Here is a 20338-nt window from a genome sequence, read left to right on the forward strand (position 1 = left end):
TGGAGCGGTCGAGATCAGAGTTCTAAACAGAGGAGTAGAAGTGGATAATTGAGGCCTAACATAACTAACTCATTAGAGGCTGACGACGACGAGGAGTGTCGAATGGTGGGTGGCTTGATGGTGACCTGCAGGCAGTGTGGTTTTGCCTTCAAAATATCACAGCAACTTTGACTTGGTTCATCTTCCACCCACTCCATATTTACACTGGACGACTTTTGTCCAACGTCCACAGCCCAACACATCATGGGACGACTTAGCCACTTATTTCGACTACTCTTTGTTGTATCTGCCTCCTGATTATTCACTATACTCTCGCTTTTACTCGCTCGCAGGCGACGACACCGGTTGTCACCACTCATCCCAGCCCCATCCTTCTAGCCGCCACGCTCACACGACTCGCTTTAAAAACCTTTCCAGGCAACAAACATCCGACCAAAGGCCTCGTTCGACCCATCGCACATGCTCGACTGTCCCGGCTCCAACCTTCCACTCGTTTTGGTCACACGTTGTTTGCTCTCGCGGCACTGAGCCTGATTCGCGCTCCTCAGATATCTTCCCTGCATGCGCCTCTCCAGCCTTTTCCTCGAAGTCCTCCACTTCAGCCTTCAACATGTTGGTTCAAGAGTTGGTTCTAGATAATGAAACCAGAGAGTCCCAGGGGCTGTATGAGCAGCATTTCTCTTCCATGTCCAAATACTCGAGATCCGATGTTCGCTTTCCTATGCCAGTCGCTGCCACTCGGAGACGAGTTCCATCCATCACCGCGGTCAAGACCCTAGCAGATCAACACCATGATGCCGGTCAATCCATAGGTTCCCTGGATACCAGAGCTCCTGACCTGTCTTTGCAGGACATAGAACAACCGGACCCATATATTGACCAGCAGCATCCATTCTCAAGCTTACAATCAGAAACAGAAGATGAAAGGAGGCGGCCTCGACTATCACTGGACGACCTCCCACTCGAGGTGCAGGGGAGAATCCTAGATCACATCTTTGGAGACATGCATTCTATTTATGCCGGTTCGACGTCTTTGCGAGGCAAGAGTGTATCATCACTCATGCGCCATCCTCGCCGAAAAGCTGTTTCAGATCTGGCATTGGTGTCGCACGCCTGGCGGGGACTGGTGCAAGAACGAATATATCGACATATCAAGATCAAAGGCACCCGGGCTGGTCTCGCCGAGTCAGAGGCATATTTCGTCAATCATATGCATCTGATCAGCTACGTTCGACATATCGAATTTTGGGTTCCTGTCTGGGGTGATAAGGCCGCTCTTGATCACCGCACTCTTGAACCCTTCATACCAGCCAACGATCGAAGAATCACCAGTTACTTCGCACAGCAAGCCAACGAGTCCTTGATACCCGCCAATGATCTCCTCGGTTTTTCGTTCAAACTATCTGCCTACACTGCCACTTTGTCCGAGATCTTTTCCCACATCGCCTGCTTCTTTCCCCATGCGCGAGTCTTCACTCTTGAAGGTGGTCATTGCAAGAAATCCAACATGATCCGGCACTTTCCCAAAACGTTATTTCCCAGACCAGACCAAGCTCTAGAGAAACTTCCGAACATCCGCACCTTTGCCATGCGCGGCGCTTGGAACGTAATGCGTGAATACAGTCATTGGCAAACCATCGAGCAAGCACTTCCCAATGTCCAAGAGTGGCATTGTGGATATGCCAAACCTCGTCCAGAAGCCGATATGACGATCAACAACATTCTATCCAAGTTACCCAATAGATTCCGCCACGTCAATATCTCTCTTGATGGAATGTATTCCAAAGATCCCACCACACTCGGATCGAGTTTCTCCCCGGGTCAATCACATCTCTGCGAACGAATAGGCCGAGTGCTTCCTCGTCTCGAATCATTATCATACACTGGCAAGATCTGTGAATGCATGTGGTCATCTGCCCTGTCAGCACTGCGGTACTCAAAACAAGAACCTCGACTCAAAGCACTGGAAATTGTGGTCAAATCCTGCTGTCGACAGCGAGTTACGGACTACGACCCCGAAACCGGTGAAACGATCGTCCACGAACTTGGAGGTGTAATCGCCGATGGAGCAGGTATCACGAACCTGGTCTTCATACGTGCCTTCGAGAGACTGGTACTTGAAACCGTTCAAGCCCTACCCTATTTCCCCCATCTCGATTACATACGGATACGGTTCATCGATCTCGACAGTCCATGCACCCTATTGAATCCATACTGGCTGATGGAAAAGGGGGTCGTGTATGGAATATGGAACGAGGAGATTGTAGAGCGCTTGGCCGCCTTGAAACCGAACGTTCAATACGAGGAATTGGGCGATGGAATCGAATATGCCGGATGGCAGAAAGGACATGCGAGAAATATGGGATCGACCTCATCTGCCGACACCGGTGGTGACGATGCTGACGACGCGGTCTCCAGACCACCAACAGGACTCGGGCCTGTAATTGGGGCGACTTCGCCTGTTAACAACATGGGCGCCGGTGTTGGGGTTGGAGGAGGTCAAGGGTCTTGCAGTCTCTATCCAAAGTGGAGACCTCGAAGTATCAAGACGAGTTCGTACAGGATCGTGGCCGATGCGAGGGGGGCTTGAAGGTGAGGTTGAGGTTGAGGTTGAGGTTTCGCGCATAGAGATGGCGAGGCGCGGAGTGATTGTTTGTTTCTTCAGCGAGGACCATCATGTCTTGTTTTGTTTTTGCGAGCGGGTCAAATGAACCACATCATGCACTGGAGACATTTATAAAGAGCAATGGGACGGCGCCTGACTGGGCGGTCGGAGTGAAAATGGATACGGGAATGGATATGGGAATGGGCACAGCAATGGAGTGCAAATGGATATGGACATGGACATGGATGGCTATTGAAATGGACACGAGCGAGGGTTATGAATTGATTCACTTACACATTCAATCACTTCCTTTCCTCTCTTCTCCATAGTTTTAAGCGAGCAATTGAGCGACTGATTTGCTTTCATACTGGTTGTTTATTATCTCGGTGTCTCCTTTTGGTTCTCTTTCTATTCTATCCTCGCTATGATATTATTGCCCTTGACTTTTGATGACCTTCGGAACTGTCGCCTCCGCCGACTTCCCATCACCACCACCACCACCACCACCACTACTATTCATCAAAACATCCTGAACCACAATTCCCAGAATCCAACAATTAACGAGGAAAAACCCCAGTCCAGCCCCGAAAAGACCCGGGACAAAAGTACTCCGACCCAGGAATTCCAATTGATATCCTTGTTGTAACCAGGCCGCTTGGCCGAGAACCCATAATGCGAGTGCAGTGATTCCCAATTTGGGCCGGGCGATCAGAGATGAGGTTGGTAGATAGAGTGGAAGGAAGATCAGATACCACAGGAAATACTGGGATGTGCAGACTTTGTTGAATGTGACAAAGGCGAGGGTTTGGGCGAGCATGGTGGTGGGGAGGTCGTGTTTGGATAAGGTGATGGGGAGGAGGATGGTGGAGAGGAGGAGCTGGGGGATGAATGCGAGCGATTCGAAAGATATAGAGCTGGATGATGTTGAGCCGTTGATCCCCAATGTTGACGAGTGAGTAGCAGAGGAGAGGTAAAGTAGAGTGTTATAAGGGGAGAAATTATGTCGATGATCGATACGGGTCAGGTGATGGAAGAAAGTGTGTTGGAGGAATGGTTGTCCATAGATATAATACATGATGGTGTTGAGGACCATGAAGACGCCTGTTGAAATGCCCAGGAGGAGAAATCTTTTGGCGTTGAAGAAATGGAAGACTGCTTGAAGGGACGCTGCTGGAGTTGTAGATGCAGAAACAGTGGATGATGATGCTGATGATGATGATGATGATGATGTGCTCTCGAGTGTCCACAGCATACTGGCCCCGTATATGAATGGATAAATCTTGAGATGGACACAAATTCCGAGAAGGATCGCGGAGCCGATGAGTTGTTGAGATTCGAAAGCAGCCAGCAGTGCGAGGACCAAAACGCAAAGGAAACCCTCACTACTGCCTCGAGTACTGATATTGGCCACCATGGGATTCAACAGCCAGACACTGGCATATTTGAGAGCACGTTGTTGATCGAGACCTCTTTTCCTCAGAAGGACGAGTAACAGCCAACCGGCAATAAGATCTGAAAATGCAAAGAGTGCCTTTCCGAAATGGAACCACAGGCCACCCCAGGTAGTAGGGAGGAGAATCCAGGCGAGTAAGGGAGTGTATCGATATGTATCGCGGTGGTAGGGAGATAGGCCTCTAGAGACGGCTCTTGCGGCATCGGTGAAGACATAGTAATCTATGTCGGTGTATTTGAGGGCGGAGACTGAGTCCTGGTAGATACCATAGACGAGGAGGATGGCACGGAGGAGGAATGCTGAGGTGAAGACGGCGGTGGGAGATGAGAAGAAAGAAGAAGAAGAGAGAGACATGGTGACTGATAAGACATGTCTGGTCGGGGGATATCGAGGTCTATCAAAGTCCCTGGTTGCGACCTGACAACATATCGTCGAGGTAGTGTTGACGGGATACAACAAGTGAAGTTGTAGTTTGGCCTCTTGCCATTATTCATTTCTTAAAGTCGAATGCCAAGGGCAGGGAAACCTGTTCGACGCTCACCCCGCTTCGGGACGAGGGTGGTGCCGCCCTATGCTCACCCCGGGCGCGTGCGAACCGGGCACCACGAACGTCCCAGGTACGCCCAATGGCTACCTATATCTACTTGAACCGGGTATGGTTTTACAAAGTCTGGCAGCCCAGAGTCATGATAGTTGTCAAGCTTCTTCCTGTCCTCACGGCTCACATAGACATGAACAACTCAGTGGGATCCGTGACTCGATACAATCTCTTAGGAGGGTTCATACTTAGCTTGATGGTCAAGCTACCAACGTTCTACCATCCCTTCTTCAATAGAGAGACTAAGTAGTTAATGGCTAATATAATGTTACTGATCAATTTATCCTTAGTTATGCTAGATCTTTATTGTGAGAGATCGGAATGGAGAATTCCCGATCCCACAGTCCCACCAGTCGGCCTCTTTGATTCTGCGAATAAGCCCGTCTGTGTAGAAAGTGATGCAGCATTTTTTTGACTCCAGAGGTTCTCTCGAACATTGTGTTTAATTGCTTAGTCCTTATCTCCCTATTTCCCAGTAGTGGAGACATTCCATCAACCATGTATCCGAGACACCTCTACAGTCGTTTATCTGCTCCTCTTGGCCGCTAATCTAAACGATGTTGCGATCGTGGGGCAAGAGTCGGTCCACAGGACTGCCTGATGCTTCCATTACCCCAGACCAAGGATCTTATCTAACCGCAAGGTCGTTTTCAGTCTCAGCTCCCACTATGGACTTGTTGAGAGAGAACATACGATGATACCCACTTCACCCTTATCTTCTACCGACGGTGCGCGATAGCTCGTTGTTGACCGCTTTGTGGCACAGTGTACCAAGTCTCGTGTCATGAGTCTATATAAACTGGATTAAGGATGAGATGCGAATAAATTGCTTTGCCTACCAACACCCTCGAAGATCATAGCCCAGCAACAGCCTCCCACACAACATGGATCAGAAGGACGCAGTCACATCCTCGGATCTCAACCTTGAGAGTACCTTGACGGAAACAAGCAAACACAATGGGGAGATGTTCAAGAGGATTGAGTTGAAGCAGGATCGCTTTAGTACATTGAGCGTGATTGGCATTCAGTTCTCGATAACCGCCGCCCCAATAGGGATTTTGTTATATTCAGGCCTGGTCACTGGTTTTGGAGGTACTTCTTACTTCTTCTGGTGTTTCCTTACCTCTATGGTCGGTCAGATTGCCGTCGCGACCAGTCTGGCTGAGATTGCTGCGTTTTTGCCTCATGCATCAGGTTCGTAACCTCCGAGCACTATTGTACGCTTTGATTCGAATCGCTCACGCTCGATAACAGGTCAAATCTTCTGGGCAGGTTCATTGGCCCCAGTCAGCTATGCTCGATTCATAAGCTACGTGGTCGGCACCTTGACGACACTTGGATGGACGCTAGGCGCTGCAGGGGCAGCGGTATACAGCGCAAACTTTTATATCGCCTTCGGAATGGTGGTCACCGACACGTTTGTGCCCCAGATTTACCAAATCTACGTTCTTTCCGTTGCGACGTTGATCATCGCTGCGCTCCTCAATACAGTCGGCGTGCGCCTTCTCCCTGGAATCAACAAGGCCATGGTGGTCTTCCTGAATTGTGCAGGATTTTATGTCTTTGTTGTGTTGCTCGCAAAAACTTCGCCCAAAAACTCGGCACACGACGCATTTCTTCATGTGACCAACGAAACTGGATGGTCCTCCGATGGCTTCGTGTTCCTCCTCGGGTTTCTCCCAGGCCTTCTTACCATGTCAGTCCCAGACGCTGCGTCCCACATGGCGGAAGAGGTCCCGGTCCCGGAGCGGACGATCCCACTGGTCATGTTTGCCACCACATGTCTCAATGCCTTCGCCGGTCTCATCATGGTGATCGCGATTATCTTCTGTACCGTTCATCCTGAAAATCTACTGGACCCTCTCGGCCACCAGGCGGCCTTACAGGTAGCCGTAGATTCTTGGAACAACAAAGGATGGGTGGTCACCGTTGCTGCAATCATGATCATCGTCAACAGCAATGCTACCTCGGCTCTCTTGACGGGCGCAAGTCGTTTGCTGTGGGCCTTTGCGAAGACTGGTGGGCTTCCAGCCGGACGCATCTTTGGGCGTACGAACAAGAGGCTGCAATTGCCTGTCGTTGCCGTCGTTGCTTGCTCCACGCTTGCCGGTTTACTTTCTCTCCTGGTTTTCGGTCCATACACGGTTCTCAACGGCATATTTGGCAGCTCGATCCTTTGCTTGAATGTTACGTACTGGGTGCCAATTTTCTTCGTGCTGCGAAAGAATCGGAAAACACTCCCAGAGAAACGAACATTCAACCTTGGGCGAGCAGGCCCTTTCATCAACATCTTGGCCCTGGCTTGGTTGACTTTAACTGAGGTTACCCTGTCCCTTCCAAGCTACTATCCGGTGACAGCCAGCGGTATGAATTGGTCACCTGTTGTGTTCATCGGGTTCCTGATCGCCATCATGGGTAACTGGTTCGTGGTCAGAGGCGGCTACCAGATGCCAAATCCTATTTATGTAGAGCGGTTGCATGCTCACTGAGCAAGTATGGCAAAGGTTGTGAGCCAGTATCATTCTCAAAACGATACTGAGGCTATCCAAAATACTCTTGATGGAGTCAGAGTGGGATGAAGCGGACGGGTTGTGTTCTGCGTGACTTTTGACGGCGGTGACATTCTTCTGAGGTGCTCTACAAACATAGCCAACCAACTTCAACGTGGACCCGTCTGTGAAAACACTCGGCCGTTGGCACTTTTGAATACTTTACAGAGAACTCATGGGCATACCCATGGGAAGCTCTGAACGAAGAACAAGTTCCAACCATATACCCGTGCTGTGCTGATTTCTGCCCTTAAGGGGGTTCTGCGTTGAGAAGCTTGCATCCGCCTTTCCTATAAATGGAGCTTTGGTAGGCCGTGAAGAGTCGGCTACATCTTGAAACTTGGTTGACGAAGGACAGATGTATCTAGACGACATAAATCCTAGCACGAAGACACAACTGACTTTGCTTAAACAACAGTTTTTACGAATGTGCTACGTTCGGATGATATGGAGCCCCGAGAGAGAAGTTGTTCCAGTACTAGGTTCTATTTGATCAAATGATTACTGTAGGTCTCGCTCCTGCAAGATCGAGCAGCTCCTCTACCGTCCGAAAGTGCACCTCCGGGAAGTACTTTGTGCGCTGCCTCAGGACCTCGTCCTCCGGTAATTTTGAAGCGCCTGAGTATATCAAGAGCTCAAAATAACCTCCTAGCACAAGCTCTGGTGACTGGTTATAAACTATTTGCTTGATGGTCTTTTGGAGAGGCTTGTTCACGCTCCTCCATTCTGGATCCCTCCTTTTGATGATGGCGAAGAGCTCGTTGAGTGTAAGGTGATGGCCAGCGATGAAGGTGTATGGCTCCCAAGCATCTGTCGTGCCGAGAAGAGCGGCAATAGCTTTAGCGGCATCTCTCACCGAACAGACGGAGAAGGGTTGATTTCCTGGACCATAAATCGTAAAGACCTTCTTCTCGTTATCCATGGGCCAAAGGGCACCAATTTCGCGAAGGTGTCGTTGTGAGGACGGGAGTACGTACTCCGCGAACCATGAGTTACAGAGGATGGTCCAGCGAACACCATGTTCTTGCTTGAGCTTGTTGTAGAACTTTTCGTTTGTCTCGGCCAAGAAGATGGGTTGCTCTGGATAGTTGAGGACGTCACTCATCCATTCCGATGGAACGTAGCTTTTACATGTTTTCGACTGCTTGCATGCCTCAAGCATATCAAATTGTATTTGGGTTGCGACAGCAGGATTGTCGAAGTCGGCGATGGTTGACACCAGACCCTCGACTCCCGAATCATCCAAAACCTGGACCAGGGATGCCAGGCTGTAGTCAGTCTCCTTTTGAACGTAATTTTTCCCAGGCTTCGCCTTTCGCGTCAGGACAACCAGTTCATGTCCATACTTTGGGATTTCCTCAAAAAGATATTGTGCAACATTGCCTGTTCCGGCGACGGCAACCTTCATATTTGCGGCAGTATTCAATGATTGAAGCTGATTTGGAGACGATGCAAAGTTGTCATGGGCCTGATATTTCAACTTGACGACTGTTTATGCTACACTTATAGCTGAGCAATCACGAAGAGATTAAGGTTTATAGAAGGAGGATGTTTAATCCTCTTGCAAGAGATCTCAATCCCAAGCACTACTAGATGATGTGAAGCTGCGCGTCAAGGTTCACAGCTGAGTAATGTTGTGATTGGGTCGGTGTCCTCGGCCACCGGTCAAGTCACGGCTGTGGTAAACTCGACGGTGCGGTGAATTTTGCTGGAGTTGGGCGACAGGCGAAGGTCATCGACGAAACGGACGAAGGCTGGGAGTTCCAAATGGATGTCAATGCCAAAGGAGTGTTTTTCTGCACTCGGGCTCAGCTCAGACATATGAGCGCGGGTGGAAGTATTGTAAGTCTCGGCCCAAGTCCCCTTGATCGAGAACACTTCTCTCCCGAAGATGAAGAGCAGGCCTTCAGCTGACTTGGGTGCCCTCACAACAAAGGTCACAGCGGCAAGTGTAAACGGTCAGATGGGATGGGAGGAGCTTGGATCCTATTGTGCCAGCAAGCACGCGGTGATTGGGATCAGCAGGTCCGCGGCGAAGGAAAATCCTCACATTCGGGTCAACTGTGTGGCTCCTGGTATGCCGAAACTCGATTACACGAACTGAGATTTTTCAGGCTTACTTACACTCGATTCGCAGGTGTCATCAGGACTCCGATGATGGAGAATGAGCCCGTAGAGACATCCACCGAGGTTGCTCGACAGGTTCAAAAGCGCGCGGCTGAACCAATTGATGTTGCAAATGTTGTTGCATTCCTCCTTAGTGATGAGGCCAGCTTCGTCACAGGTGCAGTGTGGAATGTAGATGGGGGATACAATTGTTGAGAGGGGCCCTTTACGAAGTAGTAGGCGGGAGCATGAGGTGGATAAATCGATGTCTGGAATGGTTGGAATTCGAATTCAATCTCTTCTACACGGGGACTGTCTATGGTTTGTTGGACTGGTTTGAGGATCGACGCAAGAGGTCATTCCTCAAGTCACAAACCTTTCTTTCCAGAACCCTTGCATTTCTCCTCCGCCCGCTCTGTGCTCTAGGTAGAACAACTAGCAAATGCTAAGTGCTAAGGACAAAGGTACCTAGTATCTTTACTTTTTCTCAAACAGCGCATCGAACTCTTCATTGATATTCCGATAATCTTCCGGTCCATATGGATCTGTTATCTCCCTGAACCATCCTCCCTTTCTGTGAACCTTCAATCCCAAATCCACCATCAACATATCCATATACTGCAGCGCTTCGAATACAAAGTCCGGATGTCTCGCCCCGGTATCGTTTGGGTACCGCCACTTACCAAAGCGGTTGTGTAGTACCGTCTGCCAGTGTACCTCGTCCAGAGTCATCGTCTTCGCATGCTCACCCTTTACGTTCTCTGAATCAACGTCATTGGGCGTGACAGCCGAGCTAGGGTCTCGAGCGAGCTTGCCATCGAAGAAAGCACTGATCCAGAGACCTTGAATGTGTGCGGTCGTGATGTTGCTAAAATTTTGCAGGCCGCCTGCGACCGCGAAGTCCTTAGTGCGAAGGAATTCTGCGGTGCCGGGGACCATGAAATGGTAGAGCATGAAAGTTGTCAAGCTCGATGATCCGGTAGTCTCTGTCTGGGCCTCAGTGCTGGGGTCCTGCTTGAATGCCTTGGTCTGGGTGAGGGGAACATAGTTTGGGTTGAACTTCATCGGCACCTTGAGCCGGGGAAAGCGAACTTGGATCTCTGCGTCAGCTCTCTCGATCAGGTCAGTCTGTGCGGCAAGGCACTCATCCGGCCCGCATTGTTTATCGGCGGTCGTAGGAGCATATGAAAGCCCGATCTTGCGATCAATGCCCTCGGGAAGAAACTTGAGTCGAGGCTTCTGCTTCCAGCCCGTCAAGCAGAGGAAAGCATCCGAGTCGAGCACGGTCTCCTCAGCATCATCAAGATGGACCTTTCCCTCGCTCAGATGTGACAGATCTGCTTGGTAGATCTTCACAGTGCCGTTACGGATCGGTTCGAAGAAGTCGGTGTCGTAGTTGAGGATACTGAAGCTCGTGCCCGTGAAAAGGGCTTCCGCGGTGGGCTTGAGCTTGGCGCACTCTGGGTGTTTCTCGAAGCCCATGAGATTGATAACATCGTTGGCGATGGTGTTCCAGAAACCGTTTGTGATAGCGCGCCCGATGGGAGTGCGATGATAGAACCACCGGATGGCATTGTAACCGCTGTCTTGAGCCCATATACAAGGGGCAAACCAGTGAAGCAGACGAGTATCTATCCGGGTATCAGCATTCAGCGCAGCAGGATACCGGGGCGCACTTCAACGTACTGACGAGCTTTTCGAGCCATTTCTTGAACGGTGTGACAAAAGGCGGTGACATCCATGCCGGGCCATGCCCAGAAGCTTTGGTGAAGAATCAGCAATAACGGCAAGGGAGCAGAACGACCAGACGAAGAGTTCACTTACGCCGAATAATCCAATCAACGTGTACACCTCGTGTAGCGTATGTATACACCGCATCCCAAGCCGTCTTTGTGCCTCCGAATACAGTAACCCGTTTACCAGGAACCAGTGTATCCTTGTGCTTCTGGAGATCTTTGATGTGGAATAAAGGTCTGTCGTAGTCTTCCTGTCCCTGGATATGTGGCATAAACGGGTCGGAAGTGAGACCCGTGGCCAGAATCAACCTTTGCGTTGAGAGCTTGACAACTTGACCGGCCTCGTCACCAGAATCTCTCACTTCAAGCACCCATCCACCTTCAGGGAGATGCTCGGCTGCTATGACCTTGGTGTTCAATCGTAAGCACTTGGCAATGCCGAAGTTCTCAGCGTACGCCTCCATGTACTCATGAATTACACTCCCAGGCACGTGCTCTCTCGGCCGCACACCGAATCGCTCCGTTGTCATGGGAAAATCGGCATATTCATATGTACCTAGAAGGTTATTGGACTTGAGACCCGGATAGAGGCGCTCGGTAGCCCACACGCCGCCGAGGGAGGATGATGTCTCAATGATGGCGAGAGAAGCGGAGGGGTGTTGGCTGAGATATTGCTTGGCGGCGGCGAGACCATAGCACCCTACGACACCAAGTAATGTTGTCAGTGAGTGACGAGTGATGGTACAAGGGTCAGAGGTGAAGATAAATTACCTGCGCCAACGACAACGAGGTCCAGCTGCTCCATTGTCCAAGTTATGAGGAAGGAGCTTTTATCCAAGACAATAATCTCAGGACGGATGCTACGACAGAATCATTGGAGGCAGGTGTAAAGGAACAAATGGATAAACGAATTGAATATATGAAACATCCCAAGGCTGTTCAATGTCCGCCGTGGCTCTCATCCATCGCATCTTAGCTGAGCCATGATGCTGTCCGCATGCAGTTAGAGATCCAGGGATCTGCCATAACGACAAAGACCGACAAAAGTCTTAACATGTACGGAGTATGCCAGGGTCCAAATAGTGGCCACAAATGGACCATTATTATTGTCTGAACTCTTTACTCAACACATGCAAGCGAGTGGAGAAACACGATTTGTAAGCAATTGGCATATTGCGCTCGTAAGTTAGGCTGACAACCAGATCCTACGAGCCTTGGGCCGGAGCATCGGGTGCAGCAGCGTAGCGAGAGCTTGTAGTTAACAATATAGGTCTTTTTGTGATTTTGGAGCCCATCAGGGCTTCATAACAAAGGGCAATAACGCAGACCGTGACAAAGTTTGAAGATGCTCGATGTGCCAAACATACTCCGTACATGTTTATTTTGGGCGGATTTATTCGAATACGGGGGACACGAGAAACTCGACCAGTAAACATTTGCGTAGACACGGGTAAGATCTCGACCCTTCCGCCCTACCAAGCCCTCTTCTTTCAGGCCTTCCACACGTTCTATTCTCCATTTGGGGAGCTGATACGCATACGAATTGCCATGAGGCTGGTTGAAATTGGCGATAATTGGCGTGTCTCCGCTCCATCGCTTCAGAATCGAGGGGCATCGAGCGGGTGATGCGAGCTTAAGAGTATCCGCGGACATTCCATGAAAGATATCGCAATGACGGAGGAGTAATAAAAAGTGGGCTCTGGATCAGCCGAGTCTTCCCCGGACGAGCACATAGTCTTGAAATCTGTAAATCATAACTATACTTGTACATACATGGCTAGAAATTCAAGATCATCATGAATACCTCAACCTATCGCCACTCTCATCCGCTGTAAAAGCGGTGGCGTCTGAGATGAGCCTCCACATGAGGTGCGAGCAGTTTTCCCACCCCACGGCTTGACCGCCCAACAGCAAAATTCGGGGAATAATCCAAGCACTTACTATACTACCGCTTTCGATGGCTGATTCATGCATTGACTGTCGCAGGTTTGGACCTTGTCTCCAATTTGGGTGGTTTTCTTCGAGCGGCTGATGGATTCGATGGCGAAGTCAGCCCTGTTGATCTGGGCTCCAGTTTAGCTGGCTTCTTCTTGGGCTGACTGGGCTTGGGAGAGGCTGCTTGCTGTTTTGGAGGCGCTGGAGGCTTTGATGGCGGTCTGGATGGTTGGGTTTGTTTTGATGTCGACGCGTTCTTTGACTGATCTGGGCGCTGAGGAGGATCATTCGATTTTGACTGTCCCCAAAGTCCTGGCATCGACGGCAGTGAAGGCACTGAAGGCATGGATGGCATCGACGGCATGTTTGGGAGATAGCTTGTCAGGTCGGTGGCCCACTGCTGATAGTCCTCCTGGCCGAGTCCACCGTCATCATCCCTCATCTCCTCTAGCTCTTGTTGACTAGGAGCCTCAGTCTGCTGTGCCCCGATCACCATCTTCTCTAGTGCCTTTTTCTGGCTGGATGTCGCCTCCCAATTGGGGAAATCGCCAACTATACTTCTGACACCGCGACTTGCCATCTGACCCAAATCCCAGAAAGGACCACTAATGGCCCCGTACGCGGATCCAATGCCACCACCTAGCACTGCGCCCGCTGAAGCCAACACGCCCCCAACAAGAGCTCCAGTCAATTTCCCCAGAGTCACACCGGGTTGGACACCGAGACCAGCACCGGCTGCAAGACCCTGAAACGCCCCGGAGCGAGTATATTTTGCGGCTTTGCCAAAGGTCTCGGCCTCGATTTCCTTGTTGACCGCTTTGGCCAATATTTCTTCGCGTGCATTAGGATCACCAGCCCCATACGCTGCTTGACGGAGTTCGTAGGCTTTCTTTGCGGCTTCGAGGGCGAGCTGGGCGCTCATGGAGGAGCTTTGCTTGATCTCATGCTCTGGAATGGCCGGTTGTGCTGTGGGAGGGGAAGATGCATTCTTGGGTTGAGGTTTTGGTGCACTGGAGGGTTTATTCAGTGGTTGTGGTTGTGGTTTCGCCTTCTGCTGTGGCTGTGGTGTTTGTGGTTTCTGCTGCGATGCCGCTCGCGGTGGCAGCTTTTTGGGGGGCATTTCCACAGATAGATCTGAGTAGATCCCACTGCTATGAGAATATCTCGTTCTGAGAGATGTAGAGTGGCTGAGTAGGTAGGGAAGTTAGGCATCATGGCTAACTTTTATTATCCTGGGCCAAATGCTACCAGGGTAGTTAGGTAACGACAACTAAACCAAGTTTTTGTTCGAGTTTATGAAATGCGCCTACGTCAGTGTGACACTCAAAGCCCGAGGCGCCAGTCAGCGGGCGGTCGGTTGGGGCCGTTGTGGAACAGGTGGGTTATCAAAGAGCGCTCACATTGGGCCCTACAGGCCTTGGAGGGTTTGCCACTCCCAGGATCTGGAGGAATCTGGAGGAGATCGGCTCGCGTATCGCGCCACAACGATGGACTATCAATGGCGTAGCCACATGACTGATGACCATAAACAAGTCTCCTCAACGCTCTGCACAGCAAATCTACCCTCAGCACCAATTAGAGGGTTCAAGGATGAATTTCGCGGTCTCTATAACAGTACTGTCAGTACCACGTGCAGCGGTCAACAGCGGGAGAGTAGTGAGGATGTAACGATATGTAAAAGTTAGAGACTATCTATAGAAGGCCCAAAGGAAAACCATTGCCTAGTGCATTTGAGAAGTGGTGATTTGTCGTTCTCGCTCTTAATTGACGTTGGTGAAAATGTAGAGTTTTTGTCGAATATCATGGTATTTACTACTAGTTACATACTAAATACCTAGTAGGATTATAATTTGTTGAGATTGAGACACAACTTGACACTGCAATGGGCCGAAGGGCCTAAACGTCGTGCATTACAGTTGAAACGTGGTTAAAGCTTATGGTGAAAGGCGGTGGTAGACGGCGTCCTAAGGCTCGTTGTCAATGCCTGTTCAAGCAGGTTGGCCGACAAAGCTGCAGGCTTCTCTTCTCTCCATCCTCTCCATCATCCCAGCATCTCCAATTGAATCAATTCTCAGGGTCGCAAGCTTTTTTCCACAACCCCCAAAACCAACCATTTTTACGTGTCAAGGCACCACAAGGCTGGCAAGGTCTGAGTATCATACATTTTCGACACTGCATTCTCCTTACTGTATTAATCATTAACGGCATATGGCTGGAGTAAAACGATCTCATGACGGCATGGAGATTGCATCAAGTTCCAGCTCTCCATCTCCATACATCTCGCTGTTTGAGTCTTATCGATCAGAACTTGACCAGCATCATGACCGGAGGGAGAAAATCATCAAGGCATCGAGAGACATAACGGCACAAAGTAAGAAAATGTAAGTATTCGACCTCGCCCACCCACCCCTTACGTTCGTTCGGTGATCTCTGCTCACACGACCTAGTATATTTGCATTACAGAGGTAAGGGAAAAAGTCCAAGAACACACTCGTCAGATACAAAGACCGAAAAACGAACTCATGACTGTTGTGAACTAGAGTTCGTGACCTTGGTCGACCAGTCCATGTTTCAATTGCCAAACAGATAGATCCCATGTATGCAACGATAAATACGCTGTTCGAAAGCATTGTCCCCGACCTCCAAGGGATTAATGCACATCGATATCGGGGCAACATCACAGGCGGCATCCAGGAATTCATGGAGGCTGTTCTTTTTCATTCCTACCTCGAAACCCAATGTCTCTTGACCCCCGAGGCAGCGCAGGCTAAACTCCCCCAAGGTATCATCTTGACGCACGAGGACTATATACTGGGTATATTCGACATGACTGGAGAGTTGATGCGATTTGCCATCACATATATGGCTACCAATGGTAAATTGCCAGGAAGCACCCAAGACTCAGAGTCCTCGTCCAAGTCGTCCATATTGACAGACATGCAAAGCTTGCGCAATACGTTAGAACTCATGGATCCAAGTGGAACTTATCCACTATCCAAGGAATTCTACAAGAAGCTGTCTGTCACGAGGACTTCAGTCGAGAAGGTGGAAAACGGAGTCTACAGCATGATTGTGCGAGGTCAAGAACGACCCAAGGGATGGAGGCCCGACACCAACTTCTCGGAGGGACCGAGAGAAAGCGACCAGATCGAGGGGTATTGATCATGTAGAAGTATATTTTGTTACTCTCTGTCCTAACCATTGTTTGTCTCACATCTCACATGCTGGGCTCTCATGGAGCTACTGAAGCACATGTCACTGGCATATTGCATTGGGTTTGCAACTTGACCTATTCCTTGATTGGGTTTTCACTCTCTTCTAGGATGCCTTCCTTGATCAACTGCTCTGGCTTTGGCCGGGTCTGAATCTTATGTTCGAGGCTGTCAGCCCTCATGTGTCGATCTAGAGCCTTTTGGCTGGCTTGCAAGGCTGGCGCAGCGTTGCCCTCGGGGAGGATATTGCCTAGATGACGGGTTAGTGTTGGCCAGTCAAGTACAAAACCCCATCACTTACGTTCAACCAATTCGTCTCGATCGGCACGTTTTTCCAGGTGCTTCCGGAGACTGTCGCTGTGCTGCTGGCGTTCAAGTTCCAGTTGCTTGGCCTGAAGGGCACTAGAAGTAAATAGTGAGACGGGAGTTCCAATTCCACCATTATACGTCAGTCAACTTACGGCGCAGTCTTGGTATCAAGTAGGATGTGTCGATTCTTGAGGTCTTGGGCATCTGGTCGATGTTGAAGGTGTTTCTCAAGAGAGTTGCGCCGCTCAAGTGGAGAGATGGTGTCTGGATCGGCCCTGAGTACAGGCGCCTTGTCGGTGTTGACGAAAGTGCCAGTGGGGTCAGACATGATGGAACAAATGGTATTCTCTGTATCGTGTTGTCGCAACAAAGCTGACAATCTAGGACGGACGGTGTTGTTGTGTTGTAGTGATTGTCTTGAACGGTGGTCAGGTGGATTGATGGTCAGAATGAGGAGCTGACCAGGTTGGAACGTTGGAACTTTGTAACACGAGCAACCGCTACCGGCTTAGTGACATCTTCCTGCGGCATGTACACATGTGTTTGTGCTGACGTCGTGAGGGTCATGGCCACCCATTGTTGTTCAATCATAAACCTGGTCGTCGATGGGGCTGAGGGGCCCCAAGGGTTCTGGGGCTCGAGCGTTCCAAGGGCCTTAGGGGCCTAATTATTTCTGAAAGGCACCAAAAGACCAAAACAGGTCTGGAGTAGAGCAGCAAGGAGTGACTTTGCCTTATCTGGAATGCTCCGCACCTATTTAACAATGAGTATAAGTACACTAACTTTTAGGAGTCTGGCGCGTGGGGTTCCTGGTTCTAGGCCATTGACACGCCTAACACACTATGTCCTGATCTTGTATCCTCTCTGGCTCTGACCTCTTAGGCATACATACGACTTGCCTGAGTGACCGACAGCCGCCTGCCAACTCGCCTTGACTCGACGTCTCCAAGGGCTCCCAGGCACCACGGCACCCACAATTCGCCTGGATCCCCGCATTGCAGCCTACAGATGACAACCTAGCGCGTGTCGAGAAAGTCACTCCTTCCCATATCGCGTTTTTTTGCCTGCGCTGCCTGGTTGTATCCATAAAAAGTGGTTGATCAACTTGTCCTCAACATCATCCAAACTATATCGGCCACGTCCCCTCCTTCTCCCTCCTCCCTTCTGCCATGAGTCTACCATGTGGATTCTCGAGTCCAATGGAGACTTCCTCCAAGGCAAACGAATGTGGTTGAAGCCCGGCCAAAAGTATTTATTCGGCCGAGTCAAAAGAGAGGGTGTACATTTTGCTATTGATCACAAGACCGTCTCAAGGAAACATTTTGTCATTCAGGTCGACCCTGTGGCCGACGGTGATGCTGCTCGTCTCCATGTCAGATCCTGCGTTCATATTCAGGACCAAAACTCCAAGAGTGGCACGTCTGTCAATGGCGAGCTGATCAAGAATGCTTCACGAGAGCTCAAATCCCTCGAAAACTCCGTTCGACCTGGCTCGTGTCCTCACGAGATCGTTATCAGATGGGAGCCATGCAACTTGACTGTGAATCTGCTCAAAAAGGAGGTCAAGGCAGGTCTTCTCAAGACAAAGCAGTCCAGAGTTCAGCCTCTCGACATCAAAGCTACGGGTGATTTCATCATAGACCAGACTACACATGTGGTTGCGAGCAAGAGAAACACGGCCAAAGGCTTGCAAGCTCTCATTGCCGGCAAATACCTTGTGTCCGAATCCTACCTCGACGCCCTTGACTATGCTGCCACCCCCACCACTCTCAGTCAGGAAGAAAACCTCTCCCCTTTGGAACTCGATTTCGATACGGCATGGCCCGACCCTAAAGCTCATCTTCCTCCACCAGGCCGTGAGCCTACAATCAGTCCTGTCGAAGCGTACCAGCCTAATCCAAACCGAATCAACATTTTCCAGGGATATACTTTTATTTTCGGGGACCAGACCCAATTTGACAATTTGTTACCGGTCGTCACTACCGGACATGGGAAAGCCCTTCTCTTCAAGGTCGATAATACAAGTACTCTAGCTGATGACTTGTTGCGATTTGTTCATAATGCCGCGGGTCAAAAGGCTAGCACCACAAAAAGCCCCCTTCCCATCTTGGTTCGGTGGACAGGCAAGGACGATGTTCAAGAATGGACCAATGCCCTCATCAACGAGACCGCTCTGAAAATGGACCAACGTGCCATCGATCAGTCCGAGTTCCTCGGGGCTATTTTAACCAATGACCCGTCTTCACTGAGACAACCCATTCCATATGAAAGCACTACCGATGGGAGAGTCCCACCACCTCCTTCTGCGGCTAGTTCCCTTGTGCAACCTGGTTCCTCCAACACTCACAGTGATCAACATCTGAACAGAAAAGGGACAAAAGTTGATGGTTCTGACTCTTCTAATAAATCACTAGACCGCGTTCAGCCAACGCCTTCAAGACCAGAAGTGGACAAAGCTCGCACAGAGGTTTTGGCCTCGCCGTCACCACCGGCACAAGACTCTCATGTCAAGGAACAAGATTCTCCTCCTCGACCATATCAACCCTCCAGACTCACCCAAGCAAGCCGCCTGAAAGACTTTGATGATGGTTTCGACCCTGATGCTGTCGCCGAGTATGAAGACGACGAAGACGATGCAATTGCTTTTGACTCTGAAGCGGACCCCCTCACAGCCATCAAGGATGAACCACAAACAGTTTCTCGCAAGCGTCCACGCTCTCCTAGCAATGACCCCGAGAACGAGTTTGCCGAAGAAATTGATGATTTGCTGCCAGCTGCCACAGCATTTAAGAAGCGAAAACTTGCCGAACAAAAGGCCAATGGTGGGAATGCTGTCGATACCGAGGATCTTCCGCCGCCTCCAACGGTGAGAAAACGCCGAGTCGAAAAAGAGCTTGATGTCCGCAAAGCCTTAGATGCTCGCCGTGAAGAGGCTGAAGAAGCCGCCAAGCGAGAAGAAGAATTCGCCCTCAAACCAGTCGATGCAGACGAAGACGGACCGGCTAATCTCGTCGAGGTGCTAACCATGGACCTCCCACTACGCGACAAAAGCAAAAACCTCAGACTTGCTGCCGAAACCCAGAGGAGTGAAAATTGGGATCCCAAATGGAATGGGAGAAAGAATTTCAAAGGCTTTCGGCGCAAAGGAGAAGCCCCACAGCGGCGCGGGCATGCGACCAAAGTCATTGTTCCTTTAGTGGCAATCAAATTGAACGATTTTGGCATCGGTGACAAGTACTGGGACAAGACCGAAGAGCAAATAGAGCGGGAGCGGGAGAAGAAGCGACAAAAAGAAGCCAGAAGTCAGAGAGCACGGCTTCAAAATCAAGACCAATCCCAGCATTCCAGTGCTAGAACCATTGGAGGAGAAGAAAGCATTACCCTTGATGACGTTGAAGAGGGAGACCAAGTCTCGTCCGGCATGAAAAGCACCAGCCCTGTGACATCACGGCTTCAACAGGAGGCGGCCGCGATAGTCGAACATGACATCGACCTTGATTCACCCCGACGAACCCGAGCTGCAGATAGACGTGCTGCGACGGTGGACCACGAGGACGAAGACACTGTTCCCCTGCATGAGTCTCATACACAGACCAACACGCAGACAAGCAGATCAGCCACTGCATCTGGCAGTATCAGGGGTAAGAGAACGGCGCCTTCCACTGCTAGCTCAAGTGCTTCAAAGAGACAGAAGACTCTACCTGTGACGGTGGCAAAGGAGGCAGATAGTGAGGGAGATGATAGCGATGACATGAAGTTCCGCTTTGGGAGTCGTGCACGACGGGGGAGAAGTGCCAGGGGTGCCAGGGGTGCCAGGGCGGGGTCATGAAGTCTT

General features: G+C 50.3%; 9 protein-coding genes across 9 annotated transcripts; 5 read left to right on the top strand and 4 right to left on the bottom strand.

Moving 5' to 3' along the window:
- Positions 1–181: 181 nt before the first annotated feature.
- Positions 182–2957, top strand: PV10_02177 (uncharacterized protein). Its single transcript, XM_016366466.1, has one exon. The coding sequence runs from the start codon at positions 611–613 to the stop codon at positions 2588–2590; it is 1980 nt and encodes a 659-aa protein (XP_016225984.1). The 5' UTR covers positions 182–610; the 3' UTR covers positions 2591–2957.
- Positions 2958–2964: 7 nt separating this feature from the next.
- On the bottom strand, positions 2965–4483 carry PV10_02178 (uncharacterized protein). The gene has a single exon (XM_016366467.1). The coding sequence runs from the start codon at positions 4410–4412 to the stop codon at positions 3036–3038; it is 1377 nt and encodes a 458-aa protein (XP_016225985.1). The 5' UTR covers positions 4413–4483; the 3' UTR covers positions 2965–3035.
- Positions 4484–5540: 1057 nt separating this feature from the next.
- Positions 5541–7291, top strand: PV10_02179 (uncharacterized protein; the record flags this gene model as incomplete). Its single annotated transcript, XM_016366468.1, has 2 exons — positions 5541–5850; positions 5911–7291. 2 exons carry the CDS (start codon positions 5541–5543, stop codon positions 7143–7145), a joined length of 1545 nt encoding a protein of 514 aa, XP_016225986.1. The 3' UTR covers positions 7146–7291.
- Positions 7292–8972: 1681 nt separating this feature from the next.
- PV10_02180 (uncharacterized protein) lies at positions 8973–9527 on the top strand (the record flags this gene model as incomplete). Its single annotated transcript, XM_016366469.1, has 3 exons — positions 8973–9047; positions 9142–9280; positions 9343–9527. 3 exons carry the CDS (start codon positions 8973–8975, stop codon positions 9525–9527), a joined length of 399 nt encoding a protein of 132 aa, XP_016225987.1.
- A 50-nt stretch (positions 9528–9577) lies between these two features.
- Positions 9578–12098, bottom strand: PV10_02181 (uncharacterized protein). Its single transcript, XM_016366470.1, has 4 exons — positions 11819–12098; positions 11136–11747; positions 10998–11072; positions 9578–10942 (listed from the first exon to the last, which is right to left on the bottom strand). The coding sequence occupies exons 1-4, from the start codon at positions 11850–11852 to the stop codon at positions 9789–9791; spliced, it is 1875 nt and encodes a 624-aa protein (XP_016225988.1). The 5' UTR covers positions 11853–12098; the 3' UTR covers positions 9578–9788.
- Positions 12099–12845: 747 nt separating this feature from the next.
- Positions 12846–14164, bottom strand: PV10_02182 (uncharacterized protein). Its single transcript, XM_016366471.1, has one exon. The coding sequence runs from the start codon at positions 14100–14102 to the stop codon at positions 13014–13016; it is 1089 nt and encodes a 362-aa protein (XP_016225989.1). The 5' UTR covers positions 14103–14164; the 3' UTR covers positions 12846–13013.
- A 912-nt stretch (positions 14165–15076) lies between these two features.
- Positions 15077–16193, top strand: PV10_02183 (uncharacterized protein). The gene is made up of 3 exons (XM_016366472.1): positions 15077–15363; positions 15430–15447; positions 15523–16193. Exons 1-3 carry the CDS (start codon positions 15191–15193, stop codon positions 16142–16144), a joined length of 813 nt encoding a protein of 270 aa, XP_016225990.1. The 5' UTR covers positions 15077–15190; the 3' UTR covers positions 16145–16193.
- On the bottom strand, positions 16139–17111 carry PV10_02184 (uncharacterized protein). Its single transcript, XM_016366473.1, has 3 exons — positions 16656–17111; positions 16496–16596; positions 16139–16444 (listed from the first exon to the last, which is right to left on the bottom strand). Exons 1-3 carry the CDS (start codon positions 16829–16831, stop codon positions 16272–16274), a joined length of 450 nt encoding a protein of 149 aa, XP_016225991.1. The 5' UTR covers positions 16832–17111; the 3' UTR covers positions 16139–16271.
- A 387-nt stretch (positions 17112–17498) lies between these two features.
- PV10_02185 (uncharacterized protein) lies at positions 17499–20332 on the top strand (the record flags this gene model as incomplete). The annotated part of the gene is made up of 1 exon (XM_016366474.1): positions 17499–20332. The coding sequence occupies exon 1, from the start codon at positions 17684–17686 to the stop codon at positions 20330–20332; it is 2649 nt and encodes an 882-aa protein (XP_016225992.1). The 5' UTR covers positions 17499–17683.
- Between the last annotated feature and the right edge of the window lie 6 nt (positions 20333–20338).

Source organism: Exophiala mesophila (genome assembly GCF_000836275.1).
Source record: "Exophiala mesophila strain CBS 40295 unplaced genomic scaffold supercont1.2, whole genome shotgun sequence".
NCBI lineage: Eukaryota > Fungi > Ascomycota > Eurotiomycetes > Chaetothyriales > Herpotrichiellaceae > Exophiala > Exophiala mesophila.

Excerpts from the sequence above, each read along its gene's own strand:
- PV10_02177 (XM_016366466.1), top strand. The coding sequence starts at position 611 with ATGTTGGTTCAAGAGTTGGTTCTAGATAATGAAACCAGAGAGTCCCAG.
- PV10_02178 (XM_016366467.1), bottom strand. The coding sequence starts at position 4,412 with ATGTCTCTCTCTTCTTCTTCTTTCTTCTCATCTCCCACCGCCGTCTTC.
- PV10_02181 (XM_016366470.1), bottom strand. The coding sequence starts at position 11,852 with ATGGAGCAGCTGGACCTCGTTGTCGTTGGCGCAG. Across the intron at positions 11,748-11,818 it reads CCTCGTTGTCGTTGGCGCAG|GGTGCTATGGTCTCGCCGCC; the intron begins GTAATTTATCTT and ends TTGGTGTCGTAG. Across the intron at positions 11,073-11,135 it reads CGTTGATTGGATTATTCGGC|CTTCTGGGCATGGCCCGGCA; the intron begins GTAAGTGAACTC and ends TCTTCACCAAAG.
- PV10_02182 (XM_016366471.1), bottom strand. The coding sequence starts at position 14,102 with ATGCCCCCCAAAAAGCTGCCACCGCGAGCGGCATCGCAGCAGAAACCA.
- PV10_02183 (XM_016366472.1), top strand. The coding sequence starts at position 15,191 with ATGGCTGGAGTAAAACGATCTCATGACGGCATGGAGATTGCATCAAGT.
- PV10_02184 (XM_016366473.1), bottom strand. The coding sequence starts at position 16,831 with ATGTCTGACCCCACTGGCACTTTCGTCAACACCGACAAGGCGCCTGTA. Across the intron at positions 16,597-16,655 it reads CTTGATACCAAGACTGCGCC|TGCCCTTCAGGCCAAGCAAC; the intron begins GTAAGTTGACTG and ends ATTTACTTCTAG. Across the intron at positions 16,445-16,495 it reads TCGAGACGAATTGGTTGAAC|GCAATATCCTCCCCGAGGGC; the intron begins GTAAGTGATGGG and ends CCCGTCATCTAG.